Below are 24,134 nucleotides of genomic sequence, written 5' to 3' on the forward strand. Positions count from 1 at the left end.
AAAAACAATTGCATATAATTATGTGTGGTGATGGATGTTAACTAGACTAACTGTGGTGATCATTTCACAATGCATACAAATAGCAAATCACTGTTTTGTATACCTGAAACTAAATCACTATTATAAATCAATCATATCTCAATTAAAAAATTACAGGGTACCTGCTGCATTCCAAAAGCTGTTGTGAGGATTCAAAAATGAATAAAATAGGCAAAGTCCTCTGAAGAGGTGACCCAGACAACAAACATATATGTCAGAAAGTGCTCAGTGCTATGAAGAATCTTGACACTCAGCAAGAGATAGGGAACAATGGGGAGGAACTATTTTTATACAGAGTCATCAAGGAAGACCTGCCTGATAAGGTAGCATTGTGAGGCTAGATCATTCCTGTAAAAGGTGAGTGTGGCTGGAGCAATCGAGTGAAGTGAGAGTGGTAGATGAGGGGAAAGCACAGGAGCCTAGATCATACAGGGCCTTGAAGGCTTTGGAAAGGGGTTTTGGAGGGCTTTGGGCAGAATGACATGGTGTGATTTAGGTTTTAAAAGAGTGACTCTGGCTGTTCAGTCCAGTTCAGTCACTCAGTCGTGTCTGACTCTTTGCTCCCCACAGACCACAGCACACCAGGCTTCCTTGTTCATCACCAACTCCTGGAGCCTACTCAAACTCATGTCCATTGTATCGGTGATGCCATCTAACTGTCTCATCCTCTGTCATCCCCTTCTCCTCCTGCCTTCAATCTTTCCAAGCATCAGGGCCTTTTCAAATGAGTCAGTTCTTCACATCAGGTGGCCAAAGTATTGGAGTTTCAGCTTCAGCATCAGTCCTTCCAATGAATATTCAGGACTGATTTCCTTTATGATGGGCTGGTTGGATCTCCTTGCAGTCCAAGGGACTCTCAAGAGTCTTCTCCAGCACCACAGTTCAAAAGCATCAATTCTTCGGCGCTCAGCTTTCTTTACAGTTCAACTCTCTAACTCTCATACATACTGGAAAAACCAAAGCTTTGACTAGACAGACCTTTGTTGATAAAGTAATGTCTCTGCTTTTTAACGTGATGTCTAGTTTTGTCATAGCAGTCACCATCTGCAGTGATTTTGGAGACCCCCAAAATAACGTCTTTCACTGTTTCCATTGTTTCCCCATCTATTTGCCATGCAGTGATGGGACCAGATGCCATGATCTTAGGTTTTAAAAGAATGACTGGCTGTTAGAATACTACATTATATGAGAGATCAATTAGAAGGCAGCTACAATCATCTAGGTAAGAGGTAACTGTGGCTTTGACTAGGGGGAAGTGGTGGTGGGGGGAGGTGGTCATATTCTAGGGTGGTCTGGAAGGATTCAAGGCTTGAAGTCTCTTCTCATGGACATATCACGATTTCCTCTATTCTTTGAGCTTCCTTTAAACATTATGAGTCTCTAATTGCAGTTCACCTACTTCAAACAGAGGAAAGCTTGATTTATCCTTTTTGTGAATTCTCCAAATGATTAGCCCTTCTCAAATCAAAGTGGGAAAAAATAACCTAAATAGGCAATTGATAAGAGAAGGCTTATCCTCTTTGAGCTTGTTAAGGCTATTCTATTCCAAGGCTAAATGCCATTTTATTGGTTGCTAGACAAGAAGACACTAAAAGCCTCTGCATTATCAAGAATCTTTCCAGCATATCAGTCAGGGCTGCCTGATCATCCTACTTGACACTGGTCTTAGACGACTCTCTCAGTGTCCCAAACACATTCTCAATCTAGGGGCTTATGTTAGCACAGCGTCAAACAAAGTTAAGTGTTTGGAAAATATCCTATGTATCAGATCAGTGTAGACAATTGGAGAGTTTGGATCAGAATGAGTATATATAGATAGACTTGTCACATTTCCTCCCTTTTTTATGTTTCCTTCCTACTAAGGAAATCTAGGAAAATGATTTGCCGTATAATTTGATACTTGCCGTAATTTCTGAGGTAACAACTTTGCTGCCAAAAAAGTCAGGGCAAAGAATGAATTTTATGGATTTTTGCCATTGTCTCGATAATAGAACTCACTCCTCTGCTAAAGACCAACCTCTCTTCCTGTTTCTGTCACCTTTCGACTTCTCTGGTACATAAAGTGTAGGCCTGTCTCATTCTTTTCTGTGCCTCCAAATTGTCAAACTCTAGCTAAAACAGCCATACAGACTTTCCTTCCTTTGAACAAAGATACTTAAGCACTAACCTGGAAACTTATGAATAAAAGTGATGAAGCATAAATAACCTTTAATACAAGCTCTCTTACATCAGAGACAGACACTAAGACATTTAAAGCATCACTTAAAACAAACCTATACTTTTATGCAGAAAAGTTAAATTGAGAGTAGAAACGAGCTCTGCTCTTTGCTCCAGAGTTGCTGTAAAACTCAGGGTAGATTGCTTTTTAATAAATCAAGGTGAACATTTTTGAAGAATGAATAAATTGCTAATGACCTTAATATACAATGAGTTTAGATACAGACAGTAAGAAAAAGATGACTCTAGTAGAAGAATGGGCTAAAAAAAATTAACAGTTGATTCACAGAATACAAATTTCTTATCATATGAAAGGATGTAAAACACCACTTACATGAAAAAGAAATTCCAAAGTAAAACAGTAATGAGATAGTAGCTTTTACCTGTCAGATTGGCAAAGATTTTTTAAAATCTTTGATTTTTTTTGCAGTCTGTGATTGTAAGGATGTGCAAACCAAGCACTTTCACATGATGTTGGTAGAAGAACAGTTTGGCAATGTGTATCAAAATTAAATAATGTACATACTCCATGATTCTAAAATCTTATTACTATGAATTTACAGATATCACTCAAGTGTTCAAACACATAGACAGAAGGATATTCATCACAGCATTGTTTAGAAAAGTAAAAACCAAAACCTAAATACCCTTGAAACAATTTAAATGTTCATTAAGAGAAGACTGTTTAAATAAATAAGGTACATTTTTTTTGGTCAGTCACATGGCTTGTAAGACCTTAGGTCCCCAACCAGGGGTTGAACCTTCACCCTCAGTAGTGAAAGAATCAAGCCCTAACCACTGAGCCACCCAGGAGTTCCCAATAAGGCAAATTTGTATTGAAAGTGAAAGTCACTCAGTCATGTCTGACTCTTTGTGACCCCATGGACTATACAGTCCATGGAATTCTCCAGGCCAGAATACTGGAGTGGGTAGCCTTTCCCTTCTACATGGGGACCTTCCTATCCCAGGCATTGAACCCAGGTCTCCTGCATTGCAGGAGGATTCTTTACCAGCTGAAGCACCAGAGAAGTGAAGTGAAGTTGCTCAGTCGTGTCCAACTCTTTGCCACCCCATGGACTGTAGCCTACCAGGTTCCTCGGTCCATAGGATTTTTCAGGCAAGAATACTGGAGTGGGTTGCCATTTCCTTCTCCAGGAGATCTTCCCAACCCAGGGATTGAACCCAGGTCTCCTGCAGTGTAGGCAGATGCTTTACTGTCTGAGCCACCAGGGAAGTCTGAGCCACCAGAGAAGCCCGTATGATATAATGTTGTCATTAAAAGAATACAATAAAGATAAATATCCTCATAGGAAAAGATGTCACAATGTATTGTTAAGGAAAAAGAAACCAATTGCACAACATTTGTGAAGAGAAGTCTGTGTGTATTTGTGTATATTTGTTTCTGCTTAATATGCAGATACCTAGGAGGACACGGCTATATCATTCATAGTGGACTTGTGAGAGTGGGAAATAGGATGTTTTCCTTCACATGCTTTTATACTGTTCTAATCAAATCACTGCAGATGGTGATTGCAGCCATGAAATTAACAGACGTTTACTCCTTTGAAGGAAAGTTATGACCAACCTAGACAGCATATTGAAAAGCAGAGACATTACTTTGTCAACAAAGGTCCATCTAGTCAAGGCTATGATTTTTCCAGTGGTCATGTATGGATGTGAGAGTTGGACTATAAAGAAAACTGAGCACCGAAGAATTGATGCTTTTGAACTGTGGTGTTGGAGAAGACTCTTGAGAGTCCCTTGGACTGCAAGGAGATCCAACCAGTCCATCCTAAAGGAGATCAGTCCCGGATATTCATTGGAAAGACTGATGTTGAAGCTGAAACTCCAATACTTTGGCCACCTGATGCAAAGAGCTGACTCATTTGAAAAGACCCTCTTGCTGGGAAAGATTGAGCACAGGAGGAGAAGGGGACGACAGAGGATGAGATGGTTGTATGGCATCACTGACTCAATGGACGTGGGTTTGGGTGAACTCCGGGAGTTGGTGATGGACAGGGAGGCCTGGCGTGCTGCAGTTCATGGGGTTGCAAAGAGTCGGATACAACTGAGCGACTGAACTGAACTGAATTCTTACATTATTATTACTTTTATAGAAAAAACTCCAAACTAAACAAATGGATATGGAAAAGGGTGCTGATGACCTTGGATCTTGGTACTAGAATAATTTGTTACCTCAGAGAGTTAAGAAAGAAGGGAGCGGAGAAAGTAAAGATGACAAATATTCATTTTGGTTGGGTAGACAAAGCCCAAACTGTCTTAAACACCAGCTGTCTCAGCTGGGTTAGAAGCCTTCCCCGTGCAGGCCCACTGGGAGGAAGGGAGACAACAATCTGCCTATTTGATGACAACAGGATGGATTGGAAGATCAGGAGAGGTCATTTTTAGCCCCCAAATTCTATCCACTATTCCATTATGGAAAATGGAGCTGACAGAGTTACAAACATCAAATCACTCCAGGTTGTCCTTGAAGATCAGAAAGGGACTTAGAAATTACACTCTCCAGCTTCAGAGGTGTTTATTATGGGTCATAACATAATTTTCTTTTCTTTTTTCTTTCTTTTCTTGGGGAACAGGTGAAAGTGGGACCAACTTCTTCTCCCTCTCTGACCTGACTTTTTTGGAAGGTTCTTTCAATGCTTTTTTCTCATCTGGCTCACAGCCCTCCTTTACTCATGGACAGGTAATAACAATTCACTTGATAGCGAGGGGAACCAGGAAAATTTCCCTCATCCAAGGTCCTGGTAATCATGTGCTAATTACCTTCTATCTACCAAGGACTTCAGAGGGCTGACATACTTCTTAGAATAGAGACCAACTGCTAGACTGGGGTCACTTAAACCTGCCAGAGGTCACGAAGTATGCATTTATTGCTAGGTCCCTGAATCTGGGATGAGTCACCTGAATCAGTGAGGTAACTCTTCTTCTGACTCCAGAGGCTTTCTGCTGATACAAATAACCATTTTCCTCATCCCGTTTTGTCTGGTGGCTTCACTATCCTTCCTAGCCTAGGGCTCAATTTATCAGTGACAATTCGGCATGGTGTGAGGGGGTCATTAACCAGCCCTCTTTTCTTAAGCTATCAACCCTGTGCCTGTATTTTGAACTTTATTCTACAGTAAATAAAGAGCAAGTGTGGTCATTTGAGTGAGGTGATTAGATACCTCTATTCCCACTATACAGCACTTTCTGCTCTCTCACAGCATGATGTTGCATTGGCCAAAAAGTTCATTCAGGTTTCCCGTAACATCTTTCAGAAAAACCTGAAAGAACTTTCTGTCCAACCCAGTACTTTGACTCATTGTTTATATGTTTGCCTCCTCACTTCAAATAAGTTGTTCAAAGGGACTTCATAACCAACTGTGTGTGGATGGCTGAAGGAGAGAATGAAGATGAAGACATTTGCACGTTTCAAATCTAGATAATTGAATGGATAAATGGAAGGGTAAAAGGTTCCATCACCTGAAAAAGGATTCACTGAATGAGGAAGAGGATTTGGAGGGCAAAATGAGGGTGGTCAAGGATTAAGAACACAGGCTCTGCTGCCAGACTGCTTAGGTTTAAACCTGGGTTTGCACTTACTAGCTGTATGAACTTGGGAAAATCATTTAAGCTCTTTATGCCTTGATATCCCCATTTGTAAGAATGGATAATAGTATTATCCTGTATCACAGGATGGTTTTATTGAATAAGTTAATGTAGGTTATGTACTTAGATTCATGCCTGGCACATACTAAGTGCTAAATTTGTATTTTTACTTTTATTATTTGACATAGGGGATTTAAATGTTTGTGGTACATTTAAAATGTATTCTGAAATTTGGAAAATAAATTACAGGTTTCCTAATAGATAATGGGCTAGAAAGGGAAAAGTCACAGAACTATGGACAGCATCAATATCAAAGGGATAAAAAGATAAGGATTTGTAAAAGAGACTGAATGACAGTGGTCAGAGAGGGAGGGAGAATCAGGTAGTCATGCTATCCTGGAAACCAAGAGAGTTGTTAAGCTAAGAGATTAAAGTGGGACAGACATTGGACCTGCAAGTACAGGGAGTGGGTGGAAGAGAGGAGGGAGAGAGTGCCATTTTAGGAAGAAGATAAAAGAAGAGGGCCAAAGATCAATATGTCCAGCTTCTCACAAATATTTGTTGAGGGGTAACCCTGTCCAAAAGGCCCCTGGGTGGCCATAGACTCATTCTCCTTAACTACAGCTAGGATCAGAGGATAAAGAAGGAGGGTAGATGAGAAGAGGGACTCAAGAACTACTGTGTCCAACAAGACTGAAGACCCACCTGGCCAAGTGTCCTGACTCTGAGTGAGGTATCTGGGGCCTTCCCCCATGAGGTTAATCCCATGAGGGTAACGAGGGACCCAGGCATGGCTTTTATCACCAGCCATTCACTCCAGAACCTACTGTGAACTGGCCAACATCATTCCCACTACCCATGTCATTGCTCATTCACTTCTTTCTGACAAGTATCCCATCTCCTTCCTTATTCCTTTCCAGCTTAAAACCTATTTCTTTCTGAAGTGCTCCTCCCCTGAAACCTCTTTGTCTACTTGTAACCAGATTGGCCTTCCATATCATCCATATCACACATTTTAGATAATGTAACACACATTTCCTTGCCCCGTTCTATTTCTGTGCCATGTTTGTTGTTGGCGTATGGAGAGGAATCAGTACAAGGCAATGTTTGGTGCTCTGGGATAGGACAGCTGGGAGGATAGTGCTGAGTTTTAGTTTTGTGCTGATATTTCACACTTGAACTGAGTTTGCGACAAGAACCATAGGTTGAAAAAAATGAATAACAGTGAGGAACCTGGGGTGAAAAGGAGACAGAAGATGACTGTCCTCTAGATAACTGTGCATGTGATATGAAGGAGGAGATGGGGGATAATATTATACATGTGTGAGACACAGCCCAGGGACAGAGGAGAACAGGAAAGTCCCTAATTAGACATGTGTATGTGGGCCACATACAACCATGAGCTTGAGGCTACAGAACGAAGCCCTGAGTTGGTGGGAACCCTGAAAGGGGTGGGACAGGGGGTGTTAGTCATGGCTAAAAAAACCTCATGTGTTTTTATTTAGTGACTTGCTCTTGAGATACTTTCAGAGTTCTTCCTTGTGAAGTATTATGCAGCTAGCTCCCTTGGCTTACTTGGGACCAAATTTAATTACACTTTTCTTTCTGAAAGGCAAACATCACTAGCTTAAGTCTTTTGTGTCCCTTGGAACACAGGAGGCCAGGCCCACTGGGAGGGGTGGATGGGTTGGACAGCCTGTGCAGATCTTTCCTCCCCATGAGACTATCCATTTCTTGAGGGCACTCACTGTATCTTTCAGTTTTATCGTGAGGCATATGATTAGTACTCAGACATACTTAGAAACTTGAATCGAACTAAAGAGAATGAATCACTTGCTGGAATTCTGTCATGAATGAGTTGTTTTAGATAGACACTATGTGTAACTGTTTTGGTGATTTTCAGCTTTGTTGTAAATGTTACTGCTTCTGATGATTCCTTGGTGGTAGCATAGGGGAGTAGAAATAGTGGCTTGGGAGACAGGAAGCTTTTGTGCCAGTTTTGGCTCAGCTGAGGGACCCTGGGCACATCGCTTTAGACCAAATGACCTCTAAACTCTATGATCCTACTCTGTGAGTGAAGTAGACTATGTCTACAGAAAGTCAGCACAGATAACAGGAGAGGAGAGAATTCACTTCATCAGTTTGGTTAATATGCTGCCATGTGGTCATCCTGACATTTTCTTCCAATGAAGTGGCTGATTTATTTTCTTGACTTGATTGACACAACCCAGGTTTCTGGCCTAGCTCTTTGACCTTGGAATGAGACTCATAGAATTAAAGCTTTAATTCAGATTATTATAGTGATAAATACCTACTGTTATATTGGGCAATTCAGGTACCAAGGGGTTAATAATATTTTGTATTAATTCTAATGAGATGAGTATCATTATTGAATGCTATGTGCCACAAAGTATATCAGATGTTAAAAAATAATTCTCATTTAAATCTTACAACAACTGATGCTGCTGCTAAGTCACTTCAGTCATGTCCGACTCTGTGCAACCCCATAGACAGCAGCCCACCAGGCTCCCCCGTCCCTGGGATTCTCCAGGCAAGAACACTGGAGTAGGTTGCCATTTCCTTCTCCAATGCATGAAAGTGAAAAGTGAAAGTGAAGTCGCTCAGTCGTGTCCGACTCTTAGCGACCCCATGGACTGCAGCCCACCAGGCTCCTCCATCCATTGGATTTTCCAGGCAAGAGTACTGGAGTGGGGTGCCACTGCCTTCTCCAAACAACTGATTAGGTAGGTAATATTAACCTCATTACACAGATAAGGAAACATGCTCAATTAGGACAAACAACTTTCCTAAGGTCTTGAAGTCTGAACTCTTAGCCACTGTGTGCTAGTATGTGTTTTATATATATTTAAAAATGAATAAATGAGGCACTTCCCTGGTGATCCAGTGGCTGAGACTCTACACTCCAAATGCAGGGGGCTTGGGTAAGATCCCTAGTCAAGGAACTAGATCACACATGCTGCAACTAAGAGTTTGTATGCCGCAACTAAAGATGCTGCATGCTGCAACTAAGACATGGAGCAGCAAAATAAATATTAAAAATGAGTAAATGGCAGTAGAAAACATCAGCATAGTTTCAACTAGTAGGAACAGGAATAGTACAACTGCCCATATATTGAGTATTCACTATGTCAAACATTGTTCTAAGTAATATACATGGATTATTTCATTTAGTTTTCATTAGAACTCTATGATTGGAGAAGGAAATGGCAACCCACTCCAGTGTTCTTGCCTGGAGAATCCCAGGGATGGGGGAGCCTGGTGGGCTGCTGTCTATGGGGTCGAATAGAGTAGGACATGACTGAAGTGACTTAGCAGCAGCAGCAGCAGCAGAACTCTATGAAGTAGGCTCCATCATCATTCCCACTTACAGATGAAGAAACAGATTTGGTGATATTAAGTGACTTATCCAAGGAAGCACACCTACTAAAACAACTAAGACTCCAAAGCTTCTGATCCTTCTACCATTCCAAGCTGCCTGTAAATAGCAGGGTGACTTTTGCCATTCTCTCCTTTCCTTTCTTCCCTCATATCGAGTGTTTGTGATTTATAGGTTAGAAACTGTAGGACCCCTCTCTATGCATCAATCACCTTTTCCCAGGCCCTCAGTGTCCCTTCTATGCTCTGCGATCTCTCCGTGGGACCAAGGATCAGATAGGGGAAGGGAGAAGCGAGTGCTTTGTTGCTGATTTTCTACAGTCTCAACACAAACAACTTATTGTGTTGTTGAGACTTAATCTCGCTAACTCATCTTTGAGACCAATTTTAATTTGAAGCCATCTGCCACAGACAAATGAGTAATTATGGCAGAGCCCAGAGGGGTGGGCCATGGGGAGAAGGTTGGCTTGGCCTCTTTCCACCTGCCTGCATTGATGCGAGTGACCAAGAAAGAAAATGACTTGGGTGGGCTGTTGAGGCAGAGGACAGCAGCTCTACCTCTCTGTTGCTCAAACCCATAGACTCCAGTGAATGAGGAGTGATGACTGTGAGGTCATTGCAGCAGAAGGGAGACTACTGTCATCAAGGCCAGGGAGAAGGAGGTAATCTGTGAGCTGGGCCAGCTCACTCACCAGCCTCTCCCTTTCACTGTAGTACTGGCAGTGCCTAGTGGTGAATGCCACTTACCAGCTGGTCTCTCCACACAGCATCACAGGCTAAGTCAAACTGATGGAGTGAAGCTGGAAATAATAGTCACTGAACTCTATCTAGCATGAAATTTTGTTTCAAAAAACTTTAATATATCTTTTTTTTAGGTCTTTTGCTTCTTTAGTTAGTTCTATTCCTGTATATTTGTCCCTCTTGACTCAACAGTTAATGTGATTGTTTTCTTTAATAAAAACTTTAATATATCTTTATCTTATTTTTTCCTCACAACAGGCCCCTATATTAAGTAGGCATAGATATTGTTAGCTTCATTTTATAGATGAGGAAATCGAGCTATAGGATGATTCCATAACTGGACACTTGGAAAAGACCTTAGGACTTGCCCAAGGTCAGTAAGTCTGTTAGCCAAAAGCTGGCTAACATCTCAAACTCAGGAATAGAATCTGTCATTCTGTCTTCTAGAGCAGTGGTTTTCTAGTTATGCTTGCTCTTCAGGGACTGAAAATGTTTGAAAAACACTTGTCTAGACTAATATTTCTCATTGAAAGTGTAGTGGGTTGGATTGTATCCCCCTCAAAAGATATGTTCAAGTCTTAATACCTGGCACCTGTGAATGTGACCTTCTATGGAAAAAAGGGTCTTTGCAGATGTAATCAAGTTACAATGAGGTAGTTCTGGATTATGCTGCTGATACAGCTGCTAAGTCACTTCAGTCGTGTCTGACTCTGTGCGACCCCAGAGACGGCAGCCCACCAGGCTCCCCCGTCCCTGGGATTCTCCAGGCAAGAACACTGGAGTGGGTTGCCATTTCCTTCTCCAATGCATGAAAGTGAAAAGTGAAAGGGAAGTCACTCAGTTGTGTCTGACTCTTAGCGACCCCATGGACTGCAGCGTACTAGGCTCCTCCATCCATGGGATTTTCCAAGCAAGAGTACTGGAGTGGGGTGCCATTGCCTTCTCCGAGTTCTGAATTATGGTGGGCCCTTAATCGAATGACTGGTGTCTCTATCAAGAAGACAGGAGGGGGTCTGGACACAGACACACAGAAGAAGGACACTGAGGAGAACTGCATGTAATGATGGAGGCAGAGATTGGAGTGATGCAGCTACAAACCAAGGCATGGGACAGATTCTTTCTTGGAGCCTCCAGAAGAAACCAAGTCTGCCAACACCTGCATTTTGGACTTCTGGCCTCTTGAACTGTGAGAGAACACTTTGACTTTAAGCCACCCAGTTAGTAGTAATTAGTTATGACAGCTGTAGGGAACAAATCCAGGGAGGCACATAGACCTCTTTCCTGGATAGGGGTGGGAGTGGGCTTATTAAAATGCTGGTTCCATTTGTATCATTTCTTACTTACAAAACAGAAAGAAACTCACAGACTTACACAATGAACATATGGTTGCTGGGGGTTGGGGAAGGATTGAGGGAGGGGATAGTTAGGGAGTTTGGGATGAACATGTACACACTGCTATATTTAAAATGGATAACCAACAAGGACCTACTGTATAGCACAGGGAACTTTGCTCAATGTTATGTGGCAACCTGGATGGGAGGGGAGTTTGGGGGAGAAAGGATACATGTATATGTATGGCCAAGTCCCTTTGCTGTTCACTTGAAACTATAACAATATTGTTTGCTAATCAATTATGCTGCTGCTGCTACTGCTGCTGCTAAGTCGTCTCAGTCGTGTCCGACTCTGTGCGACCCCATAGAGGGCAGCCCACTAGGCTCCTCTGTCCCTGGGATTCTCCAGGCAAGAATATTGGAGTGGGTTGCCATTTCCTTCTCCAATGCATGAAAGTGAAAAGTGAAGGTGAAGTCACTCAGTCGTGCCCAACTCTTAGCGACCCCATGGACTGGAGCCTACCAGGCTCCTCCATCCATGGGATTTTCCAGGCAAGAGTACTGGAGTGGGGTGCCATTGCCTCTCCGCTAATCAACTACACCCCAATACAAACTAAAAAGTATAAAAATGCTGATTCCAGGCCCAAACCCCCAAGATTCTGATTCTGTAGTTATGCAACAGGGTTTAGGCGTCTTCATTTTGACGAGTTTTCCATAAGCACAAAGCTTGATCTTTGAGCCAGTTTTAACCATAGACTGATTCAAGGCTCCTCTTGGGACTGAAACTGGATTTGCTTCCCCTGCTGATCATGCTACCCTGTCAGTTCCAAGATTCACTGGGTAAAGGGAGCAGGTTTGATGGACAAGAAATAGGTTGTATTGAACCTTCTGTATAAACATTTTTGAGAGACTGCAGAAAACAATGAGAATTATTTCAGAGTGTTCACCCCCAAGGAATCCCAAGTCCCCCAGGTGGCCAACATCTATCCCTAAGGGAATAGGCTGTAGTGGTTAGGGAGTGGATGCTGCCAAGAGGGTTGGTTTTCTAGAGTAGCAAGAAGACCACAGAATAACACACACACACACACACACACACACAGTCTTCTACTTATTGTCTGCTTCAGGAAATTCTATCTGATAGAGCATTACCATTTTAACTTTAAGATTTGGTCCCTATTAAAGATGCAGGTGTCCATGTGAGTGCCAATACTTGAAGCCAGTATCAGCCATTTACAGCCAGCCTCTGGTCTATATTTGAGAGCAGTTTTTGATAGGCTAGAAGAGGAAGAAGAGCATGATGGTCTGGGGCCAGGGTCGAGCAAAGGGTGTCTGGTTGCCAGCCTGAAGGCAAACTTCTTTGTCAGTAAATCTATAGAGGGCACTAGTTTATCCAGCCAAGACTGAGGGAGCTCAGCTGTTCCCAGTCCTTTAGTGAGCTAGGGGAGGGCCTCTGTGAAAAGGGTCAGGTGTTTGGATTCTGTGTAGAGGAGAAGTGCCTTCCTGAGAGTCACCTGCCCAGCTGGACCTGAGGCCCTTTAGGAGTCCTGTGTTTGCTCACACCCCTGACTGCTCCCAGGTAAACAAATCTTGTTTCTGTCTCTCAGAAAGGCAGGGCTCCAGCACCGTGGCAGCCTGTTGTTATAGATACTGTATATGACTTATCACAGCAATTGTCAGAGCAATGGAAGAAAAATGCAATTTAGCACCAACTGCTCGCAGGGGTTGTGTGAGAAGAGAAAGCTGCTCAAGAGACCTGGAGAGGGAGCTGATGGCTTTCTGGATTTATATATATGGTATGATATTCGAGTGTGGACAAAGAAGGTCTTATATTCTCAGTGAGTCTGGAAGAACCCTGGTGAAAAACAGCCTGTCCCAAATAGCTTCACCCATGTTTCATATCCCTGACATTCCACCAGGAGTGCTTCATTTCTGTGAGTTAAGCACTGCTTTTATGAAGGGGAAGATCATGCCTTAAATTATATTGTGTTGGCCAAAAAGTTTTTTTGCTCAAGGAATACATTGTTCAATAAATTTCTTGAAAAGGAAAATATATATTTTAACTTAAAACTAATGAACTTTTTGGCCAACCCAGTACTTTAGAATGAGTTTGCCAGGTGCCTTTCTTCCTCAGGGTTTCTAGAGCAATGGGGACAGATGGGAAAAGGGCAAGTGGAAGTGTTAATCTCTCAGTCATGTCTGACTCTCTGTGACCCTATGGACTGTAGCCCACCAGGCTCCTCTGTCTATCGAAAACTTCAGGCAAGAATACTGGAGAGGGTTGCCATTCCCTTCTGCAGGGGATCTTCTCAATCCAAGGATCGAACCCAGGTCTCCTGCACTGGCAGGTGGATTCTTTACTATCTGAGCCACCAGGACGAGGGGGAGCCCATCAAGTTAGGATTTGGCCTACTTTCCAAACTCAGAAATAGGGCTGCTATTGGTAGTGCCCTCTTTGGAAACTCTTCTGTGTTCTGCACTCTTTCAAAACAGTTATGATGCTAAATGGGATTGAATTTGAAAGTCCAGGATGTCTTGTTCAAGCAGCTAGCTATGTGCTTTTCCAAGAGATACACATAAGCCCTTCTTGCTCATCAGTATTTATCTGTCACCCATTATATACTAGGCACTGGGTCAGGTGCAGATGGCGGATACATGAAAACAAAGGGGCATAATTAGATTATGCCTCCCATTTAAGAAACCATCTAATTATGAAGTCTAGTAAGGCTAGCTTCTTTCCACAAGTAAGGCTGACCTTACATACTTACTATGTGCTTGGCGTCATAGTACATGTGCTTGAAGTAAGGCTGACCTTATATATGTACTATGTGCTTGGTGTCAAGTGAAGGGTAGAGTCAATGGCTACATCATCTCAGAGGTGGGCAGGATCATCATGGAGGGGAGTAGCTGGGTAAGCCTTAGTTCAGATTAGCACATTAAATCACCCAGACACTTAGCAGGGCTCTAGAGAAAAGGGGCCCAGAACAAATCCGTTGTGATGGGGATGGTGATGTGGACTGGGAGTGGTCTGCTTTGCTGTATATCCAAATCCTATAGACCTGTCCTTTCCAGAGAGGTTATCCATCCTCCACTGATGTATGTGTGTGTGTGTGTGTGTTAGTCACTTAGTCTGTCTGACTGTTTGTGACCCCATGGACTCCTCTGTCCATAGGATTCTCAAGGAAAGAATACTGGAGTGCATTGCCGTTTCCTTCTCCCCCTCCACTGACGTACCCTGTCTCAAAACTCCTGTGCTGGGAGTTCTCAGACTTACCTCGGACAGCCAGGGGAGCAGTGTAGCCTAGTGCTTAAGAGGGTGGGTTTAGGGGCCAGGCAGCCTGGGTTTGAATGCTGGCTCTGACATTTATACCATCCTATGGCTCAATTTGTCTCATCGGTATCATGGGGACAATCAGAATAGTGCCTGCCTCCCAGAGTAGCTGGGAGGATTAAATGGTGTGAGATGCTTAGCACAGTGCAGTTGCGTGTGATTCATTCATAAAATAAATATTTATTGAGTGCCTTTGATATTGCAGGTACTCTCCCAGTGCTGGGATATAGCAGTGGAGAAGAGAGATAAGGCCCCTTCTCTCTTGGCACCGTATTAAATGTTGATTCAGGCTCTTTACCCAAGGAACTTTTAATCTAGCATCTTGTTTTCTGCTCTGTCAATTCCAATTCCTGGTCTTCGAGTTATCAGTTAGCTTATTTTCATTCCTTTTTGTTTAACTAGGCAAGTATTAAAGCTATGACTTCCCTTTAAACTCAGCTTTGGTCATGTCCCATAAGATTTGATGTTGAGTGTTTCCATTATCAGTATTTTGTAAGCACTTTTCGAGTTGGGTTTCGGTTTGTGCTGTTTGTACTTTTTAGTGTATTGTGGTATTCCATGTTGATGACTGTATTCTCTTTGCTACATGCCTCTATGAACATATGTGCTAAATCATATCCAGCTCTCTGCAACTGCATGGATTGTAGCCTGCCAGACTCCTCCATCCATGGGATTATTCAGGCAAGAATACTGAAGTGGGTTGCCATTTCCTCCTCCGGGGGATCTTCCCAACCCAGGGATTGAACCCCAGTCTTCTGCATTGGCAGATGGGTTCTTTACTACTGTGCCACCTGGGAAGCCCACTACGTACCCTACTATGCTCTGAAAGAAGAGAGACAGTGGAGACCTTCCTGACTTGTGGCATTTAAAAGGGCCTAGAGGGAAACAAGACTAGAAAAATCATTAATGAAGGGTACTGAGTGCTAGGCTTTATGGGTTGGCTTCTCTTCTAGTGAAGAGCCGTTGGAGTCACTGAAAGGATGAAAAGGAATGAGAGGATTGTTATGTTATTTGGGGAAGAATAAACCATGTCATTGCTGAGGACAGTTTGAGAGAAAGAAAGAGAGTCCAGATAGGAGTCCAGATAGAAGCTTTCATGCTAGTCTAGTATAGGGATTCTCAAACATGAGCAGCATCACAGTCACCTGGAGGGCTTGCTGGGCCCCATCCCCAGAGTGTCTGATCCAGTCTGATCCAGATCCAGTCTGATCTGGAGGCTTTCACATTTGTGTTTTCTAACAAGTTCCCCTGGTGATGCTAATGCTGATGGTCCAGGAAGCACACTTGGGGAATTACTCATCTAGGAGAGAGATGATGAGAACCTGAGGCAGAGTGGTAGGAGATGGGTTAGAGAGGAAAAAAAGCACATAAAAGATATTGGGAAGGAAGAACTCAACAGGGCTTGGGGATTGAACATGAAGACAAGGGCGAGGAAGGACTCAAAGGTAACTCCAAAGTATTAAATTTTGGTTCCTCAGAAGATAAGAGAATCGCAGAGGCAAAACTCCAAACATCTAGGGGTGGAATGTAGTCACATGAGTGAGACTGAGAGATATGTGTAATTCCTGGATCCATCTGCATCTGTGCCACAGCACTCAAGTTTAAAGGCCTCCTGTCCTTCAGGAAAGAGCAGGTGAGGAGAAAACTCAGGTCTGTGTTTCATCTCTCCTGCTCTCAAATGTAACCTTTGAGTAGAGGAAGGAAATGAAGATATAGAGCAGGAGGTAGGGAGCATAGAAAGAGCTGGAAATGGAGAGCACAATTTTAGGTTGTGTGGATGCTCAGTTGCTCAGTCGTGTCCTACTCTTTGTGACCCCAAGGACTGTAGCCCACTAGGCTCCTCTGTTCATGGGATTTCCCAGGCATGAATACTGGAGTGGGTTGCCATTTCCTCCTCCAGGGGATCTTCCCCACCCAGGGATTGAACCCATTTATTTTGCATCTCCTGCACTGGCAGGCAGATTCTTTACCACTATGCTATCTGGGAAGCCCGAGTATTGAATATATGTCAGCAAATACTAATAAGGAAAAAGCAAATGAGTAAAACTCAGTATGGGCCATGCAGGGTGGCTCTACGATCCCACGTGAGACCACTGGCACTATTTTGGAGAGGAGAGGGTTGCCATTATAGGGCTTCTCAACTCCAGCCTACCTAACCTTCCTGAGTTTCATGGCTTCTGACCCTGTGATGCTGTCTTGTCCCTGGTTATTTCCCCAGCTGTAGGGAATTCTTACCTGCTTCTCTCCACTGGGCCGCCTGTAGCTGAGCAGAAGCTCCACAGCACCCACCACTTCCTTGCGGATGGCATAGAGCAGTGCATCGCCAACATACACACTGTGGTTCAGCAGGAGCTCCATGATCTCCAAGTTCTCATTCTCAATGGCAATTAGCAGGGCGCTCCGGCCCAGTGGGTCCATGCAGTTGATGTTGACATTGTAGTAGATCTCGGCCTCCTGGAGGGCCTGCTTCACAGTGGCGTAGTCCCCCTTCTCCACAGCATTGAGGAAGGCCTTCTCCTCAGCAGAGAGCTCTGTCTCTGCCCTCACAATCTGCAGGGGAATGCGGTCTCTGTATGGTGAGTAGTTGACCTTTTTGTAGTACAGTTGGGCCATGGTTCATAGCAATTTTGAAACCTAAATGAGGAGATAGAGGGAGATCAAAGATGTTGTTAGATACCTGCAGCTCTAAAGTGGTCAGTTATGGAGGCAGCCTTGCTAGGGACTTGAAAAATCCTTAGCTGTTTTAAAACTACAATCTTTCTCCTCTTGCAAAGGAGTATATAGAAGAAAGATCCTGGGCTTTTGGGTCAGAAAGACCTGGGTTCAATCTCTAGCTTTACCAGGTCTGTGACCTTAAAGAAGTTACTCAAGCTCACTGTGCTTCAGTTTCTTATTATTAAGCTTGTTTGTGTAAGTCACTCAGTTATGTCCAACTCTTTGCGACCCCACAGACTGTAGCCTGGTGGGAAATCCATGGGATTTCCCAGGCAAGAATACTGGAGTGGGCTGCCATGCCCTCCTCCAGGGGATCTTCCTGACCCAGGGATTGAACTGGGTCTTCTGCATTGCAGGCAGACTCTTTACCATCTGAGCCACTAGGGGAGCCCTGTAAAGCTTATCAATATTAATAACATTAACAGCACCAGGCCCCATGCTAAAGACTAATTCCTATCTCATAAAGCTATTGTGAGAGTTAAATGAGATAATGACTGATCACAGTAACTGGTAAAGAGCAAACCTCCTGAGACATGGCACAAGTTAGTTTTTTCCTTCCCTTCTGCTGTCTGGAAATACTCATGATAATACTTCTGATTGCTGATGCAAAGTTGGACCTCATTTTTGGCTACTTTTCTTTGGACCGTGGGCCTCTGCTAATTTGTAGGATTACATTTGCAGCTGCCCTGGATGCAGATCCTGGATTGAAATCCTGTTGGAATGCTAACTGAAGCCTTCTTCTGACTGCTGCTCACTGGGGAAGAGGGTACTGACTCCAACACACTACAGTCATGTATCGCCTCTAGCCCCTCCTGATGTTTTTCCTCCACCACCTAAACCAAGCAGTTGACATATATGAGAATCTATCTGATTCAATTCTGAGAAGTGACTGGTCTGTTTTACATGCACTATATCTAAAGCCAGATTGTAATAGAAGTGATTTCAAAGCAAAACCTATTAATGCATTCCTACAATATGTTTAACTTTCTCTGGGAGACCAAGAATAAAAGATAGTCTTTGCCTTTAATTGCATAGAATGAATCACAATATAGAGCTCTGCCTTGTAGTTTACAGATTGAATTCGTACACATTTCTCATTGACTCCTTGTACTAGCCCTATGAGATGGGAATGCTTATCCTCCCTAGGGCAGATGAGGCTCAGACCCATGAGGTGACTGACTCCCCTTTCCCTACCATCCCTGGGACCTCCAGGACTCTCTGGAGGCTGAGGTTGGATGATGTTATTTAAGTGTCTTTCACTACTGAACTGTTTTGCCAGCAAAAAGAAATGGAAATGTGATAAAGGGCCTCTTGTCTCATCTTCTGGATATAAGAGATGATGAAGACATGTGGCTTCCACAAACATTTGCCTTACTCTTCCAGGTAATTACATCTCTGCTTTGGCAGAGTGAGCGGCATATATTATACCAAGTGGCATTTGCAATTCATGCACTTGTGATCTTCTGGGAAGTTAGCGTTTGAAGGTTAGTGTTGCCTCTTGCCCTGAACAGGCCCAGATGACAAATTTCTCTCTGCATCCAAATCTCAGGAGAGCAGACTGCTGCTTGGCTGTTTTGAGAAGCACTGATATTTTCTTGTGCTACTTTCAAGTAACTCAGCAATGACTAAAGGAAAGTGGCATTTAGAGGAAGCATTTGTCACTAAACAGCAAATTACTTTAATAATGCTAATTGTAGAACACCTCCCTGCCTCCCTGTCTCCATTATAAAGAAAAAGGGAGGAGAAAGAAGAGACAGTGAGAGCTCCTGAAAAGAGACTCAACAGCCCAATTCAGTTTACATTTTTTAATTAATCAACATGAACACAGTGGAAGCCTTCAGCATGCCTAGCACTGTACTAGTCACCTTTGAAACAGAAGAAAGAAAAAGGTCCCTGTCTTCATCATCTCCCACTTGGACCATTCCACACACTTACAATGAGTCATTCCAACTCCCTTCTCTCCCCTTTCAGATTGTCTTCCACACTACCCCCAAGTTATCCTGTGAAACACAAAGCTGATCCTATTTCACTCTCCTTGGTTTGTATCCCGCTGCTTTTGTGATGAAATCAACACTCCTTTCCGAGATCTACTTACTAGGTCTTGGCTTGTGTTTGTTTACCTATCTAATGTCATTTGAAAGCACTCTCACCTTCATCCACTGTTGTTTAGCCCTGTAAAGCTTCTTTTGATTCTTCCAACATGCCAAGTATTCTCCTACCTCAAGACCTTCGATCATCTCCTGGAACACTGTCCTCCAACTTTTCATTTTTCAAGCCTCAACTAAATGTCACCTCTTCAGAGATGCCCTCATCAACTGCTCTCTATAAAGTAGTTCCTTCATATTCTTCTCTCCATTGTAGCCATAGCCTTTTCTCTTCTTTCTTGATGTTAATCAAAATTTCTAGTAACACAGACATATGTCTTTGTCTTCCTGAGTAATCATCTGTTCAGTCCAATTTGCTTTAAAGCTCAAGTGCAGAGGTTGCATCTGTCCTGATTTTCTAGCATTCATCCAAGCCCAGTTCCTGGCATACCCTGGATGCTGGATATAAGTGTGATGAATGAATGAGTAAACCTTCCATGATATTCTCTCATCTCTCTCCTTCTCACCCCAAATTCTAGCCATACTGAGCCATGTTCTCTGAGTTACCCTTTCATGATCATGTGTTTGCACATAACTCCATCCTACTTTCTCTATTTAACAAACCCCTCTCTACTTCAGCACCTTGCTAATAAGTCCCACCCTTCTCTGTGAAGCCTTCCCGATACCCTCAGAATCTCCCTTTGGGCTCCCCCCTGGCACTCAGATCACATTTGTTCTACATCATTCAACTGCATCTTTGTCTTCCTGCTGTTTGTGTAGGGATACCAGATAATCACGATGGTGTGATCACTGACCTAGAGCCAGACATCCTGGAATGTGAAGTCAAGTGGGCCTTAGAAAGAATCACTATGAACAAAGCTAGTGGAGGTGATGGAATTCCAGTTGAGCTATTTCAAATCCTGAAAGATGATGCTGTGAAAGAGCTGCACCCAATATGCCAGCAAATTTGGAAAATTCAGCAGTGGCCACAGGACTGGAAAAGGTCAGTTTTCATTCCAATCCCAAAGAAAGGCAATGCCAAAGAATACTCAAACTACCACACAATTGCACTCATCTCACATGCTAGTAAAGTAATGCTCAAAAATCTCCAAGCCAGGCTTCAGCAATATGTGAACCGTGAACTTCCTGATGTTCAACCTGGTTTTAGAAAAGGCAGAGGAACCAGAGATCAAATTGCCAACATCCGCTGGATCATGGAAAAAGCAAGAGAGTTCCAGGAAAACATCTACTTCTGCTTTATTGACTATGCCAAAGTCTTTGACTGTGTGGATCACAGTAAACTGTGGAAAATTCTGAAAGAGATGGTAATACCAGACCACCTGATCTGCCTCTTGAGAAACTCGTATGCAGGTCAGGAAGCAAGAGTTAGAACTGGACATGGAACAACAGACTGGTTCCAAATAGGAAAAGGAGTTCGTCGAGGCTGTATATTGTCACCCTGCTTATTTAACTTATATGCAGAGTACATCATGAGAAACGCTGGACTGGAAGAAACACAAACTGGAATCAAGATTTCCGGGAGAAATATCAATAACCTCAGATATGCAGATGACACCACCTTTATGGCAGAAGGTGAAGAGGAACTAAAAAGCCTCTTGATGAAAGTGAAAGTGGAGAGTGAAAAAATTGGCTTAAAGCTCAACATTCAGAAAACGAAGATCATGGCATCTGGTTCCACCACTTCATGGGAAATAGATGGGGAAAAAGTGGAAACAGTGTCAGACTTTATTTTTCTGGGCTCCAAAATCACTACAGATGGTGACTGCAGCCATGAAATTAAAAGACGCTTACTCCTTGGAAGGAAAGTTATGACCAACCTAGATAGCATATTCAAAAGCAGAGACATTACTTTGCCAACAAAGATCTGTCTAGTCAAGGCTAAGGTTTTTCCTGTGGTCATGTATGGATGTGAGAGTTGGACTGTGAAGAAGGCTGAGCGCCAAAGAATTGATGCTTCTGAACTGTGGTGTTGGAGAAGACTCTTGAGAGTCCCTTGGACTGCAAGGAGATCCAACCAGTCCATTCTGAAGGAGATCAGCCCTGGGATTTCTTTGGAAGGAATGATGTTGAAGCTGAAACTCCAGTACTTTGGCCACCTCATGTGAAGAGTTGACTCATTGGAAAAGACTCTGATGCTGGGGTGGATTGGGGGCAGGAGGAAAAGGGGACGACAGAGGATGAGATGGCTGGATGGCATCACTGACTCGATGGACGTGAGTCTGAGTGAACTCCGGGAGTTGGTGATGGACAGGGAGGCCTGGCATGCTGCAATTCATGGGGTCATAAAGAGTCGGACACGACTGAGCAACTGATCTGATCTGACCTTGATTCCTGCCTTCCTAGCACTTACACAGGGTCTGGAACATGATGAGTGCTCAACAAATGGATGTTTAATGAACAAATACAATCTAGCTGATGGGGTCAGCACAGTCACAAATGAGTACTAGATTTTGTGGTACTGATTTGATGCTTGGGGTTTTCAGAAAGGGCTCTGTGAGGCTGGAAGTGTCAGAGGTTTCATGGAGAAGATAGCTGTTATCCAGTCCTTGAAGAATTAATATAGTGTGAAAATGTGAGGGTAGTTCAGGTATCACAAGAACAAATGTGGTGGGCTTGATCATAGTCTAGTTAAGATAGTTTTGGGGGCATATTTTTAAGACTATAATAGAATACAGGGATTAGAGGTAAACAAATTATAAGGCAGCAGCTCAAATCTTGTTTCACTATATTAAAAATGATCTTAAACACTTGACATATATACACTACCATGTGTAAAATAGATAGCTAGTGGGAAGCTATTGTATAGCACAGGGAGCTCAGCTTGGTGCTCTTTGATGACCTAGAGGGGTGGGATGAGGGGGCAGGTGGGATGGGGGGGTCCAAGAGTGAGGGAATATATGTGTACATATAGCTAATTCACTTCAGTGTACAGCAGAAGCTAATACAACATTGTAAAGCAATTATACTAAAAAAAAAATTACACACACACACACACACAAACTAAAAAAAACAGAAAATCCACTTGCTGCCCATTTGCCACTTAAGAGGCTGTGCTATGATGTGCTTAGTCCCTCAGTTGTGCTTGACTCTTTGCGATCCCATGGACTGTAGCCCACCAGGCTCCTCTGTCCATGGGGATTCTCTAGGTAAGAATACTAGAGTGGGTTGCCATGCCTTCCTCCAGGGGATCTTCCCAACCCAGGGACCAAACCCAGGTCTCCTGCATTGCAGGTGTATTCTACCATCTGAGCCACCAGGAAAGCCCCTTAAGAGACTACTATGAAAGGAAAGGCTAGATGTCTTTTCAGATGGTGTCACTAGTGGTTCTGGGCTAAGTATTACTGCTACAGGAAGGTCCGTGTCCATGTTAGCAAGACAAGCTATAAGGGAAACTGAAGACAAATGTGTCCTAGGGAAAAGTGAAAACACAGGGAACTAACTCAATCAAAGCCCTGTTGAGTGCCAGGCACTATGCCAGGAGCCAGAGTGATAAATTATTCCACTTTGGGGATAATTCATATGTCCTGGGCACTGTGCCAGGTACTGGGGCAGCATTAATACTACTACTGCTTCTAGTAGTAATAGTAATGAAAGCAACAAGAAGTACATTCACTGAACTCTCACTCTATGCCAGATGTGTGAGTTATAATAGTAAAGAGAGAGGACAGTACAATCATGGTCAATTTGCAACTTGAAGTAAGTATAATTGGATGATCTATAGTCAGTTCAGAGTCTAGTGTTACTTTTCATCTCTTGCATTTGAAATTAATCTGGTCTATTGCATTTCCAGTGGGCTGAGCTATGAGAAGCTTTGTGGTATTCCCCTGTAGAGAAAAAAACCTCTCCTCCAGAGGTTGCCTGAGAAATACTATGAGAGTGATTCCTTCACTTTAAGGCACTATATTCCTAAAAACTACCCCTGGAAGGGACAATAAATTACATGGCCAATAGCCAATAACACTTTAAGGTGAATTCCTTGATTAAGAAAGTTGCTGTGGCCTTGGAAGTAACGAGATGTATATTTAGAAGGACATGGAAGATATGATGGAGGGGAAAGGAGAGGCCTGGATGTCTCTTTTATGTATCCATGCCCACCTCTATACTACCCAGGATATAAAATGGGTTCCCCATATAGTCTGAAAAATTGATGCTTTTGAATTGTAGTGCTGAAGAAGCTTCTTGAGAGTCCCTTGAACAGCAAGGAGATTAAACCAGTCAATCCTAAAGGAAATCATCCCTGAGTATTCATTGGAAGGACTGATGCTGAAGCTGAAGCGCCAATACTTTGGCCACCTGATGGGAAGAGCTGACTCATTGGAAAAGACCCTGATGCTGGGAAAGATTGAGGGCAAGAGGAGAAGGGGGTGGCAGAGGTTGAGATGGTTGGATGGCATCACTGACTCAATTGACATGAGTTTGAGCAAACTCCAGGAGATAGCAGAGAACAGAGGAACCTGGTGTGTGGCAGTCCATGGGGTCACAAAGTTGGACATGACTTAGCAACTGAACAACATGTTAAGTGTCCACCTGCAAGCTTATAATATGTCTAATGACTTTCCTAGTTCCCTGCCCTCTGCCAGTCCCCAAAGCTGGTGCCATTTGACCCTCATTGACAGCTTTTAGCCTCATCCTCACTCTAAGCTCTGAAATCAA

General features: G+C 43.2%; 1 protein-coding gene across 1 annotated transcript in view; it reads right to left on the reverse strand.

Annotated features, from left to right (window-relative positions):
- Nucleotides 1–24,134, reverse strand: part of TRPC5 (transient receptor potential cation channel subfamily C member 5) — a 348,936-nt gene that overhangs the window by 170,958 nt on the left and 153,844 nt on the right. Inside the window, exon 2 of the mRNA XM_005903665.2 lies at nt 16,897–17,295. Within this exon, the coding sequence (XP_005903727.2) occupies nt 16,897–17,274 (378 nt within the window). The 5' untranslated portion in view covers nt 17,275–17,295. The remainder of the gene's footprint in view (nt 1–16,896; nt 17,296–24,134) is intronic.

This window comes from Bos mutus, chromosome X (assembly GCF_027580195.1).
Source record: "Bos mutus isolate GX-2022 chromosome X, NWIPB_WYAK_1.1, whole genome shotgun sequence".
In the NCBI taxonomy this organism is placed as follows: Eukaryota; Metazoa; Chordata; class Mammalia; order Artiodactyla; family Bovidae; genus Bos; species Bos mutus.